The 17,126-nt window shown below is 50.4% G+C and overlaps 1 protein-coding gene across 1 annotated transcript in view; it reads left to right on the plus strand.

Moving 5' to 3' along the window:
• Positions 1-4,322: 4,322 nt before the first annotated feature.
• Positions 4,323-17,126, plus strand: part of LOC142484924 (solute carrier family 22 member 7-like) — a gene marked incomplete at its 5' end in the record, with an annotated part of 29,728 nt that continues 16,924 nt past the window's right edge. The window contains 2 exons of the mRNA XM_075584176.1: positions 4,323-4,488; positions 15,503-15,717. Coding sequence (XP_075440291.1) covers positions 4,323-4,488; positions 15,503-15,717 — 381 coding nt within the window. The remainder of the gene's footprint in view (positions 4,489-15,502; positions 15,718-17,126) is intronic.

The raw sequence follows: 17,126 nt of genomic DNA on the forward strand, positions 1-17,126 counted from the left end.
GTGTCTCTCATGTTATTGCTGCAGGATGGATATACTGTAGGTGTGAGGTCTTAGGCCAGTGTTTGATGTCTCTCTCATGTTATTGCTGCAGGATGGATATACTGTAGGTGTGAGGTCTCAGACCAGTGTTTGGTGTCTCTCTCATGTTATTGCTGCAGGATGGATATACTGTAGGTGTGAGGTCTCAGGCCAGTGTTTGGTGTCTCATGTTATTGCTGCAGGATGGATATACTGTAGGTGTGAGGTCTCAGGCCAGTGTTTGGTGTCTCATGTTATTGCTGCAGGATGGATATACTGTAGGTGTGAGGTCTCAGGCCAGTGTTTGGAGTCTCTCATGTTATTGCTGCAGGATGGATATACTGTAGGTGTTAGGTCTCAGGCCAGTGTTTGGTGTCTCTCTCATGTTATTGCTGCAGGATGGATATACTGTAGGTGTGAGGTCTCAGGCCAGTGTTTGGTGTCTCTCATGTTATTGCTGCAGGATGGATATACTGTAGGTGTGAGGTCTCAGGCCAGTGTTTGGTGTCTCTCATGTTATTGCTGCAGGATGGATATACTGTAGGTGTTAGGTCTCAGGCCAGTGTTTGGTGTCTCTCTCATGTTATTGCTGCAGGATGGATATACTGTAGGTGTGAGGTCTCAGGCCAGTGTTTGGTGTCTCTCATGTTATTGCTGCAGGATGGATATACTGTAGGTGTGAGGTCTCAGGCCAGTGTTTGGTGTCTCTCATGTTATTGCTGCAGGATGGATATACTGTAGGTGTGAGGTCTCAGGCCAGTGTTTGGTGTCTCTCATGTTATTGCTGCAGGATGGATATACTGTAGGTGTGAGGTCTCAGGCCAGTGTTTGGTGTCCCTCATGTTATTGCTGCAGGATGGATATACTGTAGGTGTGAGGTCTCAGGCCAGTGTTTGGTGTCTCTCATGTTATTGCTGCAGGATGGATATACTGTAGGTGTGAGGTCTCAGGCCAGTGTTTGGTGTCTCTCATGTTATTGCTGCAGGATGGATATACTGTAGGTGTGAGGTCTCAGGCCAGTGTTTGGTGTCTCATGTTATTGCTGCAGGATGGATATACTGTAGGTGTGAGATCTCAGGCCAGTGTTTGGTGTCTCTCTCATGTTATTGCTGCAGGATGGATATAATGTAGGTGTGATGTCTCAGGCCAGTGTTTTGTGTCTCATGTTATTGCTGCAGGATGGATACACTGTAGGTGTGAGATCTCAGGCTAGTGTTTGGTGTCTCTCATGTTATTGCTGCAGGATGGATATACTGTAGGTGTGAGGTCTCAGGCCAGTGTTTGGTGTCTCATGTTATTGCTGCAGGGTGGATATACTGTAGGTATGAGGTCTCAGGCCAGTGTTTGGTGTCTCTCTCATGTTATTGCTGCAGGATGGATATACTGTAGGTGTGAGGTCTCAGGCCAGTGTTTGGTGTCTCTCATGTTATTGCTGCAGGATGGATATACTGTAGGTGTGAGGTCTCAGGCCAGTGTTTGGTGTCTCTCTCATGTTATTGCTGCAGGATGGACATACTGTAGGTGTGAGGTCTCAGGCCAGTGTTTGGTGTCTCTCATGTTATTGCTGCAGGATGGATATAGTGTAGGTGTGAGGTCTCAGGCCAGTGTTTGGTGTCTCATGTTATTGCTGCAGGATGGATATACTGTAGGTGTGATGTCTCAGGCCAGTGTTTGGTGTCTCTCATGTTATTGCTGCAGGATGGATATACTGTAGGTGTGAGGTCTCAGGCCAGTGTTTGGTGTCTCTCATGTTATTGCTGCAGGATGGATATACTGTAGGTGTGAGGTCTCAGGCCAGTGTTTGGTGTGTCTCATGTTATTGCTGCAGGATGGATATACTGTAGGTGTGAGGTCTCAGGCCAGTGTTTGGTGTCTCTCATGTTATTGCTGCAGGATGGATATACTGTAGGTGTGAGGTCTCAGGCCAGTGTTTGGTGTCTCATGTTATTGCTGCAGGATGGATATACTGTAGGTGTGAGGTCTCAGGCCAGTGTTTGGTGTCTCTCAGGTTATTGCTGCAGGATGGATATACTGTAGGTGTGAGGTCTCAGGCCAGTGTTTGGTGTGTCTCATGTTATTGCTGCAGGATGGATATACTGTAGGTGTGAGGTCTCAGGCCAGTGTTTGGTGTCTCTCATGTTATTGATGCAGGATGGATATACTGTAGGTGTGAGGTCTTAGGCCAGTGTTTGGTGTCTCTCTCATGTTATTGCTGCAGGATGGATATACTGTAGGTGTGAGGTCTTAGGCCAGTGTTTGGTGTCTCTCTCATGTTATTGCTGCAGGATGGATATACTGTAGGTGTGAGATCTCAGGCCAGTGTTTGGTGTCTCTCTCATGTTATTGCTGCAGGATGGATATACTGTAGGTGTGAGGTCTCAGGCCAGTGTTTGGTGTCTCTCATGTTATTGCTGCAGGATGGATATACTGTAGGTGTGAGGTCTCAGGCCAGTGTTTGGTGTCTCATGTTATTGCTGCAGGATGGATATACTGTAGGTGTGAGGTCTCAGGCCAGTGTTTGGTGTCTCTCATGTTATTGCTGCAGGATGGATATACTGTAGGTGTGAGGTCTCAGGCCAGTGTTTGGTGTCTCTCATGTTATTGCTGCAGGATGGATATACTGTAGGTGTGAGGTCTCAGGCCAGTATTTGGTGTCTCTCATGTTATTGCTGCAGGATGGATATACTGTAGGTGTGAGGTCTCAGGCCAGTGTTTGGTGTATCTCATGTTATTGCTGCAGGATGGATATACTGTAGGTGTGAGGTCTCAGGCCAGTGTTTGGTGTCTCTCTCATGTTATTGCTGCAGGATGGATATACTGTAGGTGTGAGGTCTCAGGCCAGTGTTTGGTGTCTCTCATGTTATTGCTGCAGGATGGATATACTGTAGGTGTGAGGTCTCAGGCCAGTGTTTGGTGTCTCTCATGTTATTGCTGCAGGATGGATATACTGTAGGTGTGAGATCTCAGGCTAGTGTTTGGTGTCTCTCATGTTATTGCTGCAGGATGGATATACTGTAGGTGTGAGGTCTCAGGCCAGTGTTTGGTGTCTCTCATGTTATTGCTGCAGGATGGATATACTGTAGGTGTGAGGTCTCAGGCCAGTGTTTGGTGTCTCTCTCATGTTATTGCTGCAGGATGGATATACTGTAGGTGTGAGGTCTCAGGCCAGTGTTTGGTGTCTCTCTCATGTTATTGCTGCAGGATGGATATACTGTAGGTGTGAGGTCTCAGGCTAGTGTTTGGTGTCTCTCTCATGTTATTGCTGCAGGATGGATATACTGTAGGTGTGAGGTCTCAGGCCAGTGTTTGGTGTCTCATGTTATTGCTGCAGGATGGATATACTGTAGGTGTGAGGTCTCAGGCCAGTGTTTGGTGTCTCATGTTATTGCTGCAGGATGGATATACTGTAGGTGTGAGGTCTCAGGCCAGTGTTTGGTGTCTCTCTCATGTTATTGCTGCAGGATGGATATACTGTAGGTGTGAGGTCTCAGGCCAGTGTTTGGTGTCTCATGTTATTGCTGCAGGATGGATATACTGTAGGTGTGAGGTCTCAGGCCAGTGTTTGGTGTCTCTCATGTTATTGCTGCAGGATGGTTATACTGTAGGTGTGAGGTCTCAGGCCAGTGTTTGGTGTCTCTCATGTTATTGCTGCAGGATGGATATACTGTAGGTGTGATGTCTCAGGCCAGTGTTTGGTGTCTCTCTCATGTTATTGCTGCAGGATGGATATACTGTAGGTGTGAGGTCTCAGGCCAGTGTTTGGTGTCTCTCATGTTGTTGCTGCAGGATGGATATACTGTAGGTGTGAGTTCTCAGGCCAGTGTTTGGTGTCTCTCATGTTATTGCTGCAGGATGGATATACTGTAGGTGTGAGGTCTCAGGCCAATGTTTGGTCTCACATGTTATTGCTGCAGGATGGATATACTGTAGGTGTGAGGTCTCAGGCCAGTGTTTGGTGTCTCATGTTATTGCTGCAGGATGGATATACTGTAGGTGTGAGGTCTCAGGCCAGTGTTTGGAGTCTCTCATGTTATTGCTGCAGGATGGATATACTGTAGGTGTGAGGTCTCAGGCCAGTGTTTGGTGTCTCTCTCATGTTATTGCTGCAGGATGGATATACTGTAGGTGTGAGGTCTCAGGCCAGTGTTTGGTGTCTCTCATGTTATTGCTGCAGGATGGATATAGTGTAGGTGTGAGGTCTCAGGCCAGTGTTTGGTGTCTCATGTTATTGCTGCAGGATGGATATACTGTAGGTGTGAGATCTCAGGCCAGTTTCTGGTGTCTCTCTCATGTTATTGCTGCAGGATGGATATACTGTAGGTGTGAGGTCTCAGGCCAGTGTTTGGTGTCTGTCTCTCATGTTCAGGTTTTGCAGAAGACGGTCTCGTTGGAAAGCAGGAACTACAGCTTCTGGCACCTGGTGCAAACTCGCCAGCTGAGAAAGAACACGCTTTGCCTTGGAATCATGTGGTACGAATCACCAATGATATGCGACCAGGGTATGTGGTGCTAAACGGTCAATGAGAGATGGCTCTCTAACTCCACAGAGGGCTGTGTTACTCAATTGTAGGCAGCATTAAGGAATACTTCCTGTGTAGGCTGTCGGAAAGTCACTCCTTGTTTCACAGACACAATATAGGGCATTCTCACACCTTGCAAAACAGGCTTATCTACTGTGAAGCATACTCAGTCAATGGAAGGCACAGTCAGTCACTGGAAGGCACAGTCAGTCACTGGAAGGCACAGTCAGTCACTGGAAGGCACACTCACTCACTGGAAGGCACACTCAGTCACTGGAATGGTGTCTCCAGCCGTTTCGTGCCTTTGATGCAGTCTAACCTATAGGGGAAAATCTCACTTACTGAGGGACAGTCTCACTAATTTGATGGAAGACTCACTCTTTGGTAGTCAGGCTCACTTATTCAGCTAATCAGGACATCATTGACACCAAGGACGTCTCACCAACTGAAGTCAGAATAACCCATGGATATTTGTGAGCCAGAAACCCAAAACTACACTCCTGTGGTTCCTTGAATGGTGCCAGCGATGTGTCACACTCTGTGTCTCATGATACTGGTGTTAGTATCTGGCTTACAGAGCTACCCATAATTCTGCAGGTGCGGAGTCAACCCAGTACTGTATGAGACCTCTTCCATGTGGTCAGCGAGGGGAGGTCCTCTGAGCTGCATGTGATGACTTGTGATCCCCTCCTGCAGGTGGTGAGTCAGCCCATTAGGTGACCTCTTCCATGTGGTCAGCGAGGGGAGGTCCTCTGAGCTGCGTGTGATGACTTGTGATCCCCTCCTGCAGATGGGGTGTCGGCCCAGTATGTGACCTCTTCCATGTGGTCAACGGGGGGAGGTCCTCTGAGCTGCCTGTGATGACCTGTTATCCCCTCCTGCAGGTGGGGTGTCAGCCCAGTATGTGACCTCTTCCATGTGGTCAGCGTGGGGAGGTCCTCTGAGCTGCGTGTGATGACTTGTGATCCCCTCCTGCAGGTGGGGAGTCAGCCCATTATGTGACCTCTTCCATGTGGTCAGTGTGGGGAGGTCCTCTGAGCTGCGTGTGATGACCTGTGATCCCCTCCTGCAGGTGGGGTGTCAGCCCAGTATGTGACCTCTTCCATGTGGTCAGTGTGTGGAGGTCCTCTGAGCTGCGTGTGATGACCTGTTATCCCCTCCTGCAGGTGGGGAGTCAGTCCAGTATGTGACCTCTTCCATGTGGTTAGTGAGGGGAGGTCCTCAGAGCTGCGTGTGATGACCCGTGATCCCCTCCTGCAGGTGGGGTGTCAGACCAGTAAGTGACCTCTTCCATGTGGTCAGTGTGGGGAGGTCCTCTGAGCTGCGTGTGATGACCTGTTATCCCCTCCTGCAGGTGGGTTGTCGACCCATTATGTGACCTCTTCCATGTGGTCAGTGGGGGGAGGTCCTCAGAGCTGCGTGTGATGACCTGTGATCCCCATCTGCAGGTGGGGAGTCAGCCCAGTATGTGACCTCTTCCATGTGGTCAGCGAGGGGAGGTCCTCTGATCTGCGTGTGATGATCTGTGATCCCCTCCTGCAGGTGGGGAGTCAGCCCAGTATGTGACCTCTTCCATGTGGTCAGTGTGGGGAGGTCCTCTGAGCTGCGTGTGATGACTGTGATCCCCACCTGCAGGTGGGGTGTCAGCCCAGTATTTGACCTCTTCCATGTCAGCGGGGGGAGGTCCTCTGAGCTGCGTGTGATGACTTGTGATCCCCTCCTGCAGGTGGGGTGTCAGCCCATTATGTGACCTCTTCCATGTGGTCAGCGAGGGGAGGTCCTCTGAGCTGTGTGTGATGACTTCTGATCCCCACCTGCAGGTGGGGTGTCGGCCCATTATGTGACCTCTTCCATGTGGTCAACGGGGGGAGGTCCTCTGAGCTGCCTGTGATGACCTGTTATCCCCTCCTGCAGGTGGGGTGTCAGCCCAGTATGTGACCTCTTCCATGTGGTGAGCGTGGGGAGGTCCTCTGAGCTGCGTGTGATGACCTGTGATCCCCTCCTGCAGGTGGGGAGTCAGCCCATTATGTGACCTCTTCCATGTGGTCAGTGTGGGGAGGTCCTCAGAGCTGCGTGTGATGACCTGTGATCACCTCCTGCAGGTGGGGAGTCAGCCCAGTATGTGACCTCTTCCATGTGGTCAGTGTGTGGAGGTCCTCTGAGCTGCGTGTGATGACCTGTTATTCCCTCCTGCAGGTGGGGAGTCAGTCCAGTATGTGACCTCTTCCATGTGGTCAGTGAGGGGAGGTCCTCAGAGCTGCGAGTGATGACCTGTGATCCCCTCCTGCAGGTGGGGAGTCAGACCAGTAAGTGACCTCTTCCATGTGGTCAGTGTGGGGAGGTCCTCTGAGCTGCGTGTGATGACCTGTTATCCCCTCCTGCAGGTGGGTTGTCGGCCCATTATGTGACCTCTTCCATGTGGTAAGCGAGGGGAGGTGCTCTGAGCTGCGTGTGATGACCTGTGATCCCCTCCTCCAGGTGGTGTGTCAGCCCAGTATGTGACCTCTTCCATGTGGTCAGCGAGGGGAGGTCCTCTGATCTGCGTGTGATGATCTGTGATCCCCTCCTGCAGGTGGGGAGTCAGCCCAGTATGTGACCTCTTCCATGTGGTCAGTGTGGGGAGGTCCTCTGAGCTGCGTGTGATGACTGTGATCCCCTCCTGCAGGTGGGGTGTCAGCCCATTATGTGACCTCTTCCATGTCAGCGGGGGGAGGTCCTCTGAGCTGCGTGTGATGACTGTGATCCCCTCCTGCAGGTGGGGTGACAGCCCATTATGTGACCTCTTCCATGTGGTCAGCGAGGGGAGGTCCTCTGAGCTGCGTGTGATGACCTGTGATCCCCTCCTGCAGGTGGGGAGTCAGTACAGTATGTGACCTCTTCTATGTGGTCAGCGAGGGGAGGTCCTCTGAGCTGCGTGTGATGACCGGTGATCCCCACCTGCAGGTGGGGTGTCAGCCCAGTATGTGACCTCTTCCATGTGGTCAGCGAGGGGAGGTCCTCTGAGCTGCGTGTGATGACCTGTGATCCCCACCTGCAGGTGGGGTGTCAGCCCAGTATGTGACCTCTTCCATGTGGTCAGCGAAGGGAGGTCCTCTGAGCTGCGTGTGATGACCTGTGATCCCCTCCTGCAGGTGGGGAGTCAGCCCATTATGTGCCCTCTTCCATGTGGTCAGCGAGGGGAGGTCCTCTGAGCTGCGAGTGATGACTTGTGATCCTCCTCCTGCAGGTGGGGAGTCAGCCCAGTATGTGCCCTCTTCCATGTGGTCAGCGGGGGGAGGTCCTCAGAGCTGCGTGTGATGACCTGGTATCCCCTCCTGCAGGTGGGGAGTCAGCCCAGTATGTGACATCTTCCATGTGGTCAGCGAGGGGAGGTCCTCTGAGCTGCGTGTGATGACTTGTGATCCCCTCCTGCAGGTGGGGAGTCAGCCCAGTATGTGACCTCTTCCATGTGGTCAGCGAGGGAGGTCCTCTGAGCTGTGTGTGATGACCTGTGATCCCCTCCTGCAGGTGGGGAGTCAGCCCAGTATGTGACCTCTTCCATGTGGTCAGCGAGGGAGGTCCTCTGAGCTGTGTGTGATGACCTGTGATCCCCTCCTGCAGGTGGGGTGTCAGCCCAGTATGTGACTGTGACGATAGTGAGGGTTTGGCCCGGGATTAACGGGGTTACTCCCCAAGGGCCCCACTCTAACCTCGCCAGGGAGACAAGGGGTTAACTGGGCTGAGGCCCAGAACTGTGACTTAACCCTTGTTAAATAACATGAAAATGCTTATTCCCCTGTGTAAATGATGTTGTTGCTGGATCAGGGTCTGCATAACCCACCCACGGGGACTTAAGGGGTTAATCTTATATGCAGTGCTGAATAAACAGTTACCTGAAAACTGGTAATTTGGTAACTGAGTAAGCCAGGACCCTGAGCCTTGGGGTACAGCCTCCGGGTCACCCCCCAAGTACACACATATTAAAAATATAACGTTGTCATAAGAGAAACATATACAGTATTTTTGATAAAGTGACTTTTTGTAGTTTTTGAAATACACAGGCAGAATGCTAATGGTGTGCTAATGTACAGGCAGAATGCCTGTCTTTGTAATGCGTAAGGAACCAAATGGTGCCTCATATGAGTATTCACTGGAAGTGTATATCAACAGAGAGGTGTGATACATCGCCCTGATCAATAGGTAACTGACCTAATTGGTTATGCGAAAAGCAAAAGCCCACTTCAAAAGGTTTATTGACGTGGCCAGTAGGATGCTAAATAGGATATCCTGCTAGATTTGAGCCTGGCTTCCCAGGGGAATTGTTTATGCGGGAAGCAGGCAAAAGGAAGGGAAGGGTTTGTTATTCACACCTTCCAGCAAAAGGTATTCCCCAACAGGATATCAAAAGTGAGTAACTTTATTAAATATAAGAATACTATGAGATGTCCTTGGCTGAACCGGCTAAGAATTACATAAGTGTATTGGCGAGAGTAAGCCGATCTTGGGAAGTCTAAACATTGAATATGTAACTGCTGCTAAATGCCAGATATTAATATCTCTATTAATGTTCATATTACAATGTAATGATGGGTCTCTCTACGAGCGTCAGGTGTCCCAGAATGCAGTAATATATCTCACCTGACTGTGTGTATTACGGAACGGAAGTTATGCAATGATTTGCAGTAAATATGAACTTTTGGTTAAGTCTGAGGAACCCCTGTGGTGATGAGCAGGAAAGGCTAGAATTTACAAACCTGATCATCAAAGACTATTGGGCTAATTGCTTATGCTTGGCCCAACGGACAAAAGGAATTAACCAGAGGAAGTGGAACTCTTCACACTGTCCACCCTGCTTCAAAGGGTTTGTTGATGGGGGGGGGCTACCCCAAGCTGGAAGTCCCAAAATGAGCTTCAAAAGCTTCCAAGGGACATTTGGTAGCCGTCTCGGCACCTAAGGTTACAGATAGAGGGACAAACGGTTTATAAACTGCTGTCCACCCATATATCCTTTGTCTTCGTTTGCTGAATGATTTCCTGGTTGCTGAGAGAAAGGCCATGCAATGTCTTGGGCTGATTGCTGGATGAAACTGCCAGTTCAGATGGGACTGTTTTCATTATTTTCATCTTTTACGTAAGTGTCTATATTTTGCCTGTTATTGTATAATCTGTTGTGTTCACCTTTATCAAGGAATAAATTATATTTATCATATCTTAAGTCTCGTCCCAGTTCAAACCCAGGTATATATATATTTATATATAGTTTTTGGTGTACAATTACAGCCTGTCGCAAGCTCTCGTGACAGGCTTGTAATTAACTGGTGGCAGCGGCGGGACTGAACTGGACCTGGATTACAGTATTCTGCGGGGTACTGTGATCCAGTGGGAACTTGATGGTAATTGCAAGTTCCTGGGACTAAAGATATTGAACACACAGTGTACAACATATAACACAAGATATGGCACCTCCTCACTGTTCCCCTACTTGTGAGAAGCATTTCCTCCAGAACCAAAGTGCCGGCCATCCGTCTGACTGGAGCCGGGCACTGAGACCAGAGGAGTGCATCAAGTCGGCGCGGGGAGCAGCAGCCAGCAAGGCTGAGAGAGAGACAGCAATCGGTGAGCATGAAACCCGGCAGGCTGAGCAAAGATCCACAGCTGCAGCTGCTGTAACCATCACACCGCCCGGAGAGCAGGGAAGGGACCCAGCTCCGGGACGGCAGAGACTTGTGGAGGGAGCGGGTGGTCTTGCACCAGGAGAGGTATTGGCCGTTGCGGCGGCCAGTCCATTTTTCCCAGAATTGCTGGCCCTGATGTTTGCGCAGGGAGAGATGTCCCCAGCAGAGCGGCTCGAGCAGCTGAAGCTGGCGATGATCCGACCCACTTATCCCCTCCCAGAGCCCGGCGCTCAAGCCTCTCCGCTCTGGACTCCGTTGCCCCTTGCTGGGGTTAGTCCACCGGCGGCGGAGAAGCCCTGGAATGAGCCCGGCGCTCAGGCAACTCCGCTCTGGACTCCGTTGCCCCTTGCTGGGGTTAGTCCACTGGTGGCGGAGAAGCACCGGCAGTCGCTGCGGCACTGCCAACAAATGGGCCACAATAATGCCCAGTGCGCTGACCGTGCACGGTCAGGCGAAGAAGCCCCTCAGGGCCAACGCTCACGAGCTGCGGAAAAGATGACCCAGTTAGCGGCATCCTCTGATGGCTCCCGCCCAGCCGGGGCGACAACCCTCCGCGGGACGTCTCCTGGAGCTCCTGGACGGGCTGCATCAGCAACAGTGGCGGAGAGCAGCGGCCATCCACCTGATCCCGGCGGAGAACCAGCAGCGGCGGCAGAGAAGACGCCGCCACTCCGGCATCCTGCCGGCGGCAGTTTTATTTGGGGGGAGGGACAGGGTTTGCGGGAGGGGGTTATTTTACCAAGTTTGCATGGAGCTGTGTTCCTCCACAAAGACCTGGGACCCTTGTCCTGCACCGTTTTACCTGTACCCAACCCGGGCGCTGTTGCGGCAGTGGCCCGGTGCTGCCCAGCCCAGATGGGGCCGGCGGCGGCCGCTCCAGTCCCCCTGCAATTGGGACCAACGAAGGCGGCGGTCTCTGCGGGGACCAGCAAGGTAAGCCAGACCAAGTCACAGACTGACTCTGACTTATGTTTCCCTATGACTGTACCCTGTTGTTTCACTATAGGGGTGACCGGGGGGTGGCAGGAGATAGGGGTACCAGGGGAGGGGAAGGAAAGGCAGCAAGTGAGCCAGCCAGATTTCCCCATTACCTTGGCGGAGCGGCAAGGGGACCCTCAGTTAAGAGCCCCACTGTTGCAGCCTTGCTATGGGCTGGAGGTATCCGGGGTTGTGGCAAAGTTAGACCACCCCCGGATTACCTGCCAGCCAGGAGCTAAGGTGGGTGCATCTGCACCAGCAACCCTGAGCTCATCCCCGGTAATGGGGAGACAGTGTCAGGGAGATGGCCTCACTCAGGTGTCCCTAGGATCCAGGTAGGATTAGCTAGGGAGAAGCGGAGTGAGGGGAGGCTGCAGGTAGGTAGCCAGCATCAGTTCTCAGGGGAGGGGAAGGAAGGGCAGCTTGTAGGGCCGCCAGGCTTCCCCATTACCTGGGAAGAGCAGCAAGGGGACTCTCAGTTAAGAGCCCCACTGTTGCAGCCTTGCTATGGGCTGGAGGTACCAGGGGTTGTGGCACAGTTAGACCACCCCCAGATTACCTGCCAGCCAGGAGCTAAGGTGGGTGCATCTGCACCAGCAACCCTGAGCTCACCTCCGGTAATGGGGGCACAGCTTCAGGGAGAGGGGCTAGCCCCGTTAGCACCCAGCTCTAGGGTAGGATCGCCTGGGAGAGGGTTGGGTGGGCCAGTGGGAACTGGGGAGGGAAGGCAGCGAGTGAGCCAGCCAGTTGTCCCCATTACCCTGGCAAAGCCTCAGGGGGTGTCTCAGATCAGCAACCCCCTGTTGCAGCCTAGCTATGGGCTGGGGGTATCATGGGCAGGGGCCAGTTTGCGCCACCCCAGAGATACCTGCCAGCCAAGAGCTGAGGCGGTTGCATCTGGAGAGATGCCCCTGGGCTCATCCCCGGTAATGGGGGGACAGTGTCAGGGAGAGGGCCTCACTCAGGTGTCCCTAGGGTCCAGGCTAGGATTAGCTAGGGAGAAGCGGAGTGAGGGGAGGCTGCAGGTAGGTAGCCCGCAGCAGATCTCAGTGAGAGAAGGAGGGCTAGTGGTAGCCAGGGAGGGAAAGCATCAGGTAGTGACGCTAGAGTTTCCCGTTGCCCTGGCAGAGTCCCAGGGGGTTTCTCAGATCAGCAACCCCCTGTTGCAGCCTAGCTATGGGCTGGGGGTATCCGGGGCAGTGGCAGGCTTGTGCCACCCCAGGGATACCTGCCAGCCAAGCGCTAAGGCGGTTGCATCTGGAGAGGTGCCCCTGAGCTCATCCCTGGTAAGGGGGAGACAAGGTCAGGGAGGTAGGTGCACTCAGGTAGTTCCAGGGTCTGGGGTAGGATTGCCCAGGGAGGAGAGGAGTGCAGGTGGGCTGCAGGGAGGTAAGCAGCCGGCTGAGGTGCTGGGCCTAGGGGAGGCTAGGCAGGGAGGCACCGTGGAGCAGGGGGAGATAGGAGGTCAGTGGGGTGTCAGGCAGCTGGCAGAAGCTAGGGATGGGCTAGGTAGGCAGAAAGTCCCTTGCTATGACAGGCCAGGAGTGACCCCCCTGACAGATTCCCCCGGGTCCCCAAAGGAAGGGCTGTGGGTAGATAGGCAGCCAGGGAGGAGAGTCAGGAGTATGGCGGAGCAGCTACAGGGTGACACAGAGCCAGGGCAGGTAGGGTCCCTACATAATAGTGACATAACCCTGTCCCAGACTTGGTTGACAGGGAAGCGACGGTCTGTGCTGGATAGCTGGTCTCCTGCAGATGCAGAGACATGCCAGTCTCTGGGCAGTATGCAGCCTGGACTGCACAGGAGCCCCTTTCACCATGGACTTGGTTCCCAAGGCACTGGGTGGGGGGCAGAGGGAGGCCAAGGAGAATGCCCGGCGTTGCAGGATCTGGACTTTACCATCCACGGTGTACTGGTCAATGCCGGAGGACAATTTTGCCAGTCCAATCCCTCAGGACGTATTGAGGGCGTCAAGGGCGCCAGTGGTACCCCAGTGCCTGGGGGAGGCGACTGGGGCACCAGGGCCCCATTGAGCCGGGGAGGTGTGACGATAGTGAGGGTTTGGCCCGGGATTAACGGGGTTACTCCCCAAGGGCCCCCCTCTAACCTCGCCAGGGAGACAAGGGGTTAACTGGGCTGAGGCCCAGAACTGTGACTTAACCCTTGTTAAATAACATGAAAATGCTTATTCCCCTGTGTAAATGATGTTGTTGCTGGATCAGGGTCTGCATAACCCACCCACGGGGACTTAAGGGGTTAATCTTATATGCAGTGCTGAATAAACAGTTACCTGAAAACTGGTAATTTGGTAACTGAGTAAGCCAGGACCCTGAGCCTTGGGGTACAGCCTCCGGGTCACCCCCCAAGTACACACATATTAAAAATATAACGTTGTCATAAGAGAAACATATATTTTTGATAAAGTGACTTTTTGTAGTTTTTGAAATACACAGGCAGAATGCTAATGGTGTGCTAATGTACAGGCAGAATGCCTGTCTTTGTAATGCGTAAGGAACCAAATGGTGCCTCATATGAGTATTCACTGGAAGTGTATATCAACAGAGAGGTGTGATACATCGCCCTGATCAATAGGTAACTGACCTAATTGGTTATGCGAAAAGCAAAAGCCCACTTCAAAAGGTTTATTGACGTGGCCAGTAGGATGCTAAATAGGATATTCTGCTAGATTTGAGCCTGGCTTCCCAGGGGAATTGTTTATGCGGGAAGCAGGCAAAAGGAAGGGAAGGGTTTGTTATTCACACCTTCCAGCAAAAGGTATTCCCCAACAGGATATCAAAAGTGAGTAACTTTATTAAATATAAGAATACTATGAGATGTCCTTGGCTGAACCGGCTAAGAATTACATAAGTGTATTGGCGAGAGTAAGCCGATCTTGGGAAGTCTAAACATTGAATATGTAACTGCTGCTAAATGCCAGATATTAATATCTCTATTAATGTTCATATTACAATGTAATGATGGGTCTCTCTACGAGCGTCAGGTGTCCCAGAATGCAGTAATATATCTCACCTGACTGTGTGTATTACGGAACGGAAGTTATGCAATGATTTGCAGTAAATATGAACTTTTGGTTAAGTCTGAGGAACCCCTGTGGTGATGAGCAGGAAAGGCTAGAATTTACAAACCTGATCATCAAAGACTATTGGGCTAATTGCTTATGCTTGGCCCAACGGACAAAAGGAATTAACCAGAGGAAGTGGAACTCTTCACACTGTCCACCCTGCTTCAAAGGGTTTGTTGATGGGGGGGGGCTACCCCAAGCTGGAAGTCCCAAAATGAGCTTCAAAAGCTTCCAAGGGACATTTGGTAGCCGTCTCGGCACCTAAGGTTACAGATAGAGGGACAAACGGTTTATAAACTGCTGTCCACCCATATATCCTTTGTCTTCGTTTGCTGAATGATTTCCTGGTTGCTGAGAGAAAGGCCATGCAATGTCTTGGGCTGATTGCTGGATGAAACTGCCAGTTCAGATGGGACTGTTTTCATTATTTTCATCTTTTACGTAAGTGTCTATATTTTGCCTGTTATTGTATAATCTGTTGTGTTCACCTTTATCAAGGAATAAATTATATTTATCATATCTTAAGTCTCGTCCCAGTTCAAACCCAGGTATATATATATTTATATATAGTTTTTGGTGTACAATTACAGCCTGTCGCAAGCTCTCGTGACAGTGACCTCTTCCATGTGGTCAGCGAGGGGAGGTCCTCTGAGCTGAGTGTGATGACCTGTGATCCCCTCCTGCAGGTGGGGTGTCAGCCCAGTATGTGACCTCTTCCATGTGGTCAGCGAGGGGAGGTCCTCTGAGCTGCGTGTGATGACCTGTGATCCCCTCCTGCAGATGGGGTGGCAGCCCATTATGTGACCTCTTCCATGTGGTCAGTGTGGGGAGGTCCTCAGAGTTGCGTATGATGACCTGTGATCCCCTCCTGCAGGTGGGTGTCAGCCCAGTATGTGACCTCTTCCCTGTGGTCAGTGTGGGGAGGTCCTCAGAGCTGCGTGTGATGACCTGTGATCCCCTCCTGCAGGTGGGGTGTCAGCCCAGTATGTGACCTCTTCCATGTGGTCAGTGTGGGGAGGTCCTCAGAGCTGCGTGTGATGACCTGTGATCCCCTCCTGCAGGTGGGGTGTCGGCCCAGTATGTGACCTCTTCCATGTGGTCAGTGTGGGGAGGTCCTCTGAGCTGCGTGTGATGACTTGTGATCCCCTCCTGCAGGTGGGGTGTCAGCCCAGTATGTGACCTCTTCCATGTGGTCAGTGTGGGGAGGTCCTCTGAGCTGCGTGTGATGACTTGTGATCCCCTCCTGCAGGTGGGGTGTGGCCTTCAGTTACTACGGGATCAGCTTCAATGTCACTGGCTTCAGCCTCAACCCGTTCCTCACCCACTTCATCTTCGGGGTCATTGAGATCCCAGCCAAGGTGGGGGTGTACCTGCTGCTTGACCACATAGGACGCCGGCTCTGCCAGGGAGGCTCCCTGCTCCTCACCGGACTTTTCATAGCTCTCACAAGCCTCACGCCCACAGGTAACCCTCATTATTAGTATTATTATTACATGAACCCGTAACGGTGTGCAGCATGGAAACCGTGCAGGTCCCATACATCACACGCGAGCAATAGGGAAATACCGGAGATACGTACTCTATATACCCATATATACAGTCTTACATATCTATCTATACAGTGCATACTGATATGTAAGACTTTATATACAGTATGGATATCTATACAGTGCATACTGATATCCATATATACAGTCTTACATATCTATCTATACAGTGCATACTGATATGTAAGACTGTATATACAGTATGGATATCTATACAGTGCATACTGATATCCATATATACAGTCTTACATATCTATACAGTGCATACTGATATCCATATATACAGTCTTACATATCTATACAGCGCATACTGATATCCATATATATATATACAGTCTTACATATCTATACAGTGCATTCTGATATCCATACAGTATTTACAGTCTTACAAATCTATAGTGCATACTGATATCCATATATAGAGTATTACATATCTATAAAGTGCATACTGATATCCATATATACCTGTACAGTCTTACATATCAATACAGTGCATACTGATATATATATATATATATATATATATATATATATATATATATATATATACAGTCTTACATATCTATACAGTGCATTCTGATATCCATATATACAGTCTTACATATCTATACAGTGCATACTGATATCCAGTGTTCGACAAACCTATACATTTGCTCGCCCCGGGCGAGTGGATTTAACCCCCGGGCGAGTAAATATTGGCCCAAGCAGCACACGTTTGGTACTAGGTGGCGAGTAGATTTTTTTGTGTGGCGAGTAGATTTTTTGGTGATTTGTCAACCACTGCTGATATCCACATATACAGTCTTACATATCTATACAGTGCATTCTGATATCCATACAGTATATACAGTCTTACATATCTATACAGTGCATTCTGATATCCATACAGTATATACAGTCTTACATATCTATATAATGCATTCTGATATCCATACAGTATATACAGTCTTACATATCTATACAGTGCATTCTGATATCCATACAGTATATACAGTCTTACATATCTATACAATGCATTCTCATATCCATACAGTATATACAGTCTTACATATCTATATAATGCATTCTGATATCCATACAGTATATACAGTCTTACATATCTATATAATGCATTCTGATATCCATACAGTATATACAGTCTTACATATCTATACAGTGCATTCTGATATCCATACAGTATATACAGTCTTACATATCTATATAATGCATTCTGATATCCATACAGTATATACAGTCTTACATATCTATATAATGCATTCTGATATCCATACAGTACAGGCATACCCCGCTTTAAGTACACTCACTTTAAGTACACTCGCGAGTAAG

Source organism: Ascaphus truei, unplaced genomic scaffold (genome assembly GCF_040206685.1).
Source record: "Ascaphus truei isolate aAscTru1 unplaced genomic scaffold, aAscTru1.hap1 HAP1_SCAFFOLD_469, whole genome shotgun sequence".
NCBI lineage: Eukaryota > Metazoa > Chordata > Amphibia > Anura > Ascaphidae > Ascaphus > Ascaphus truei.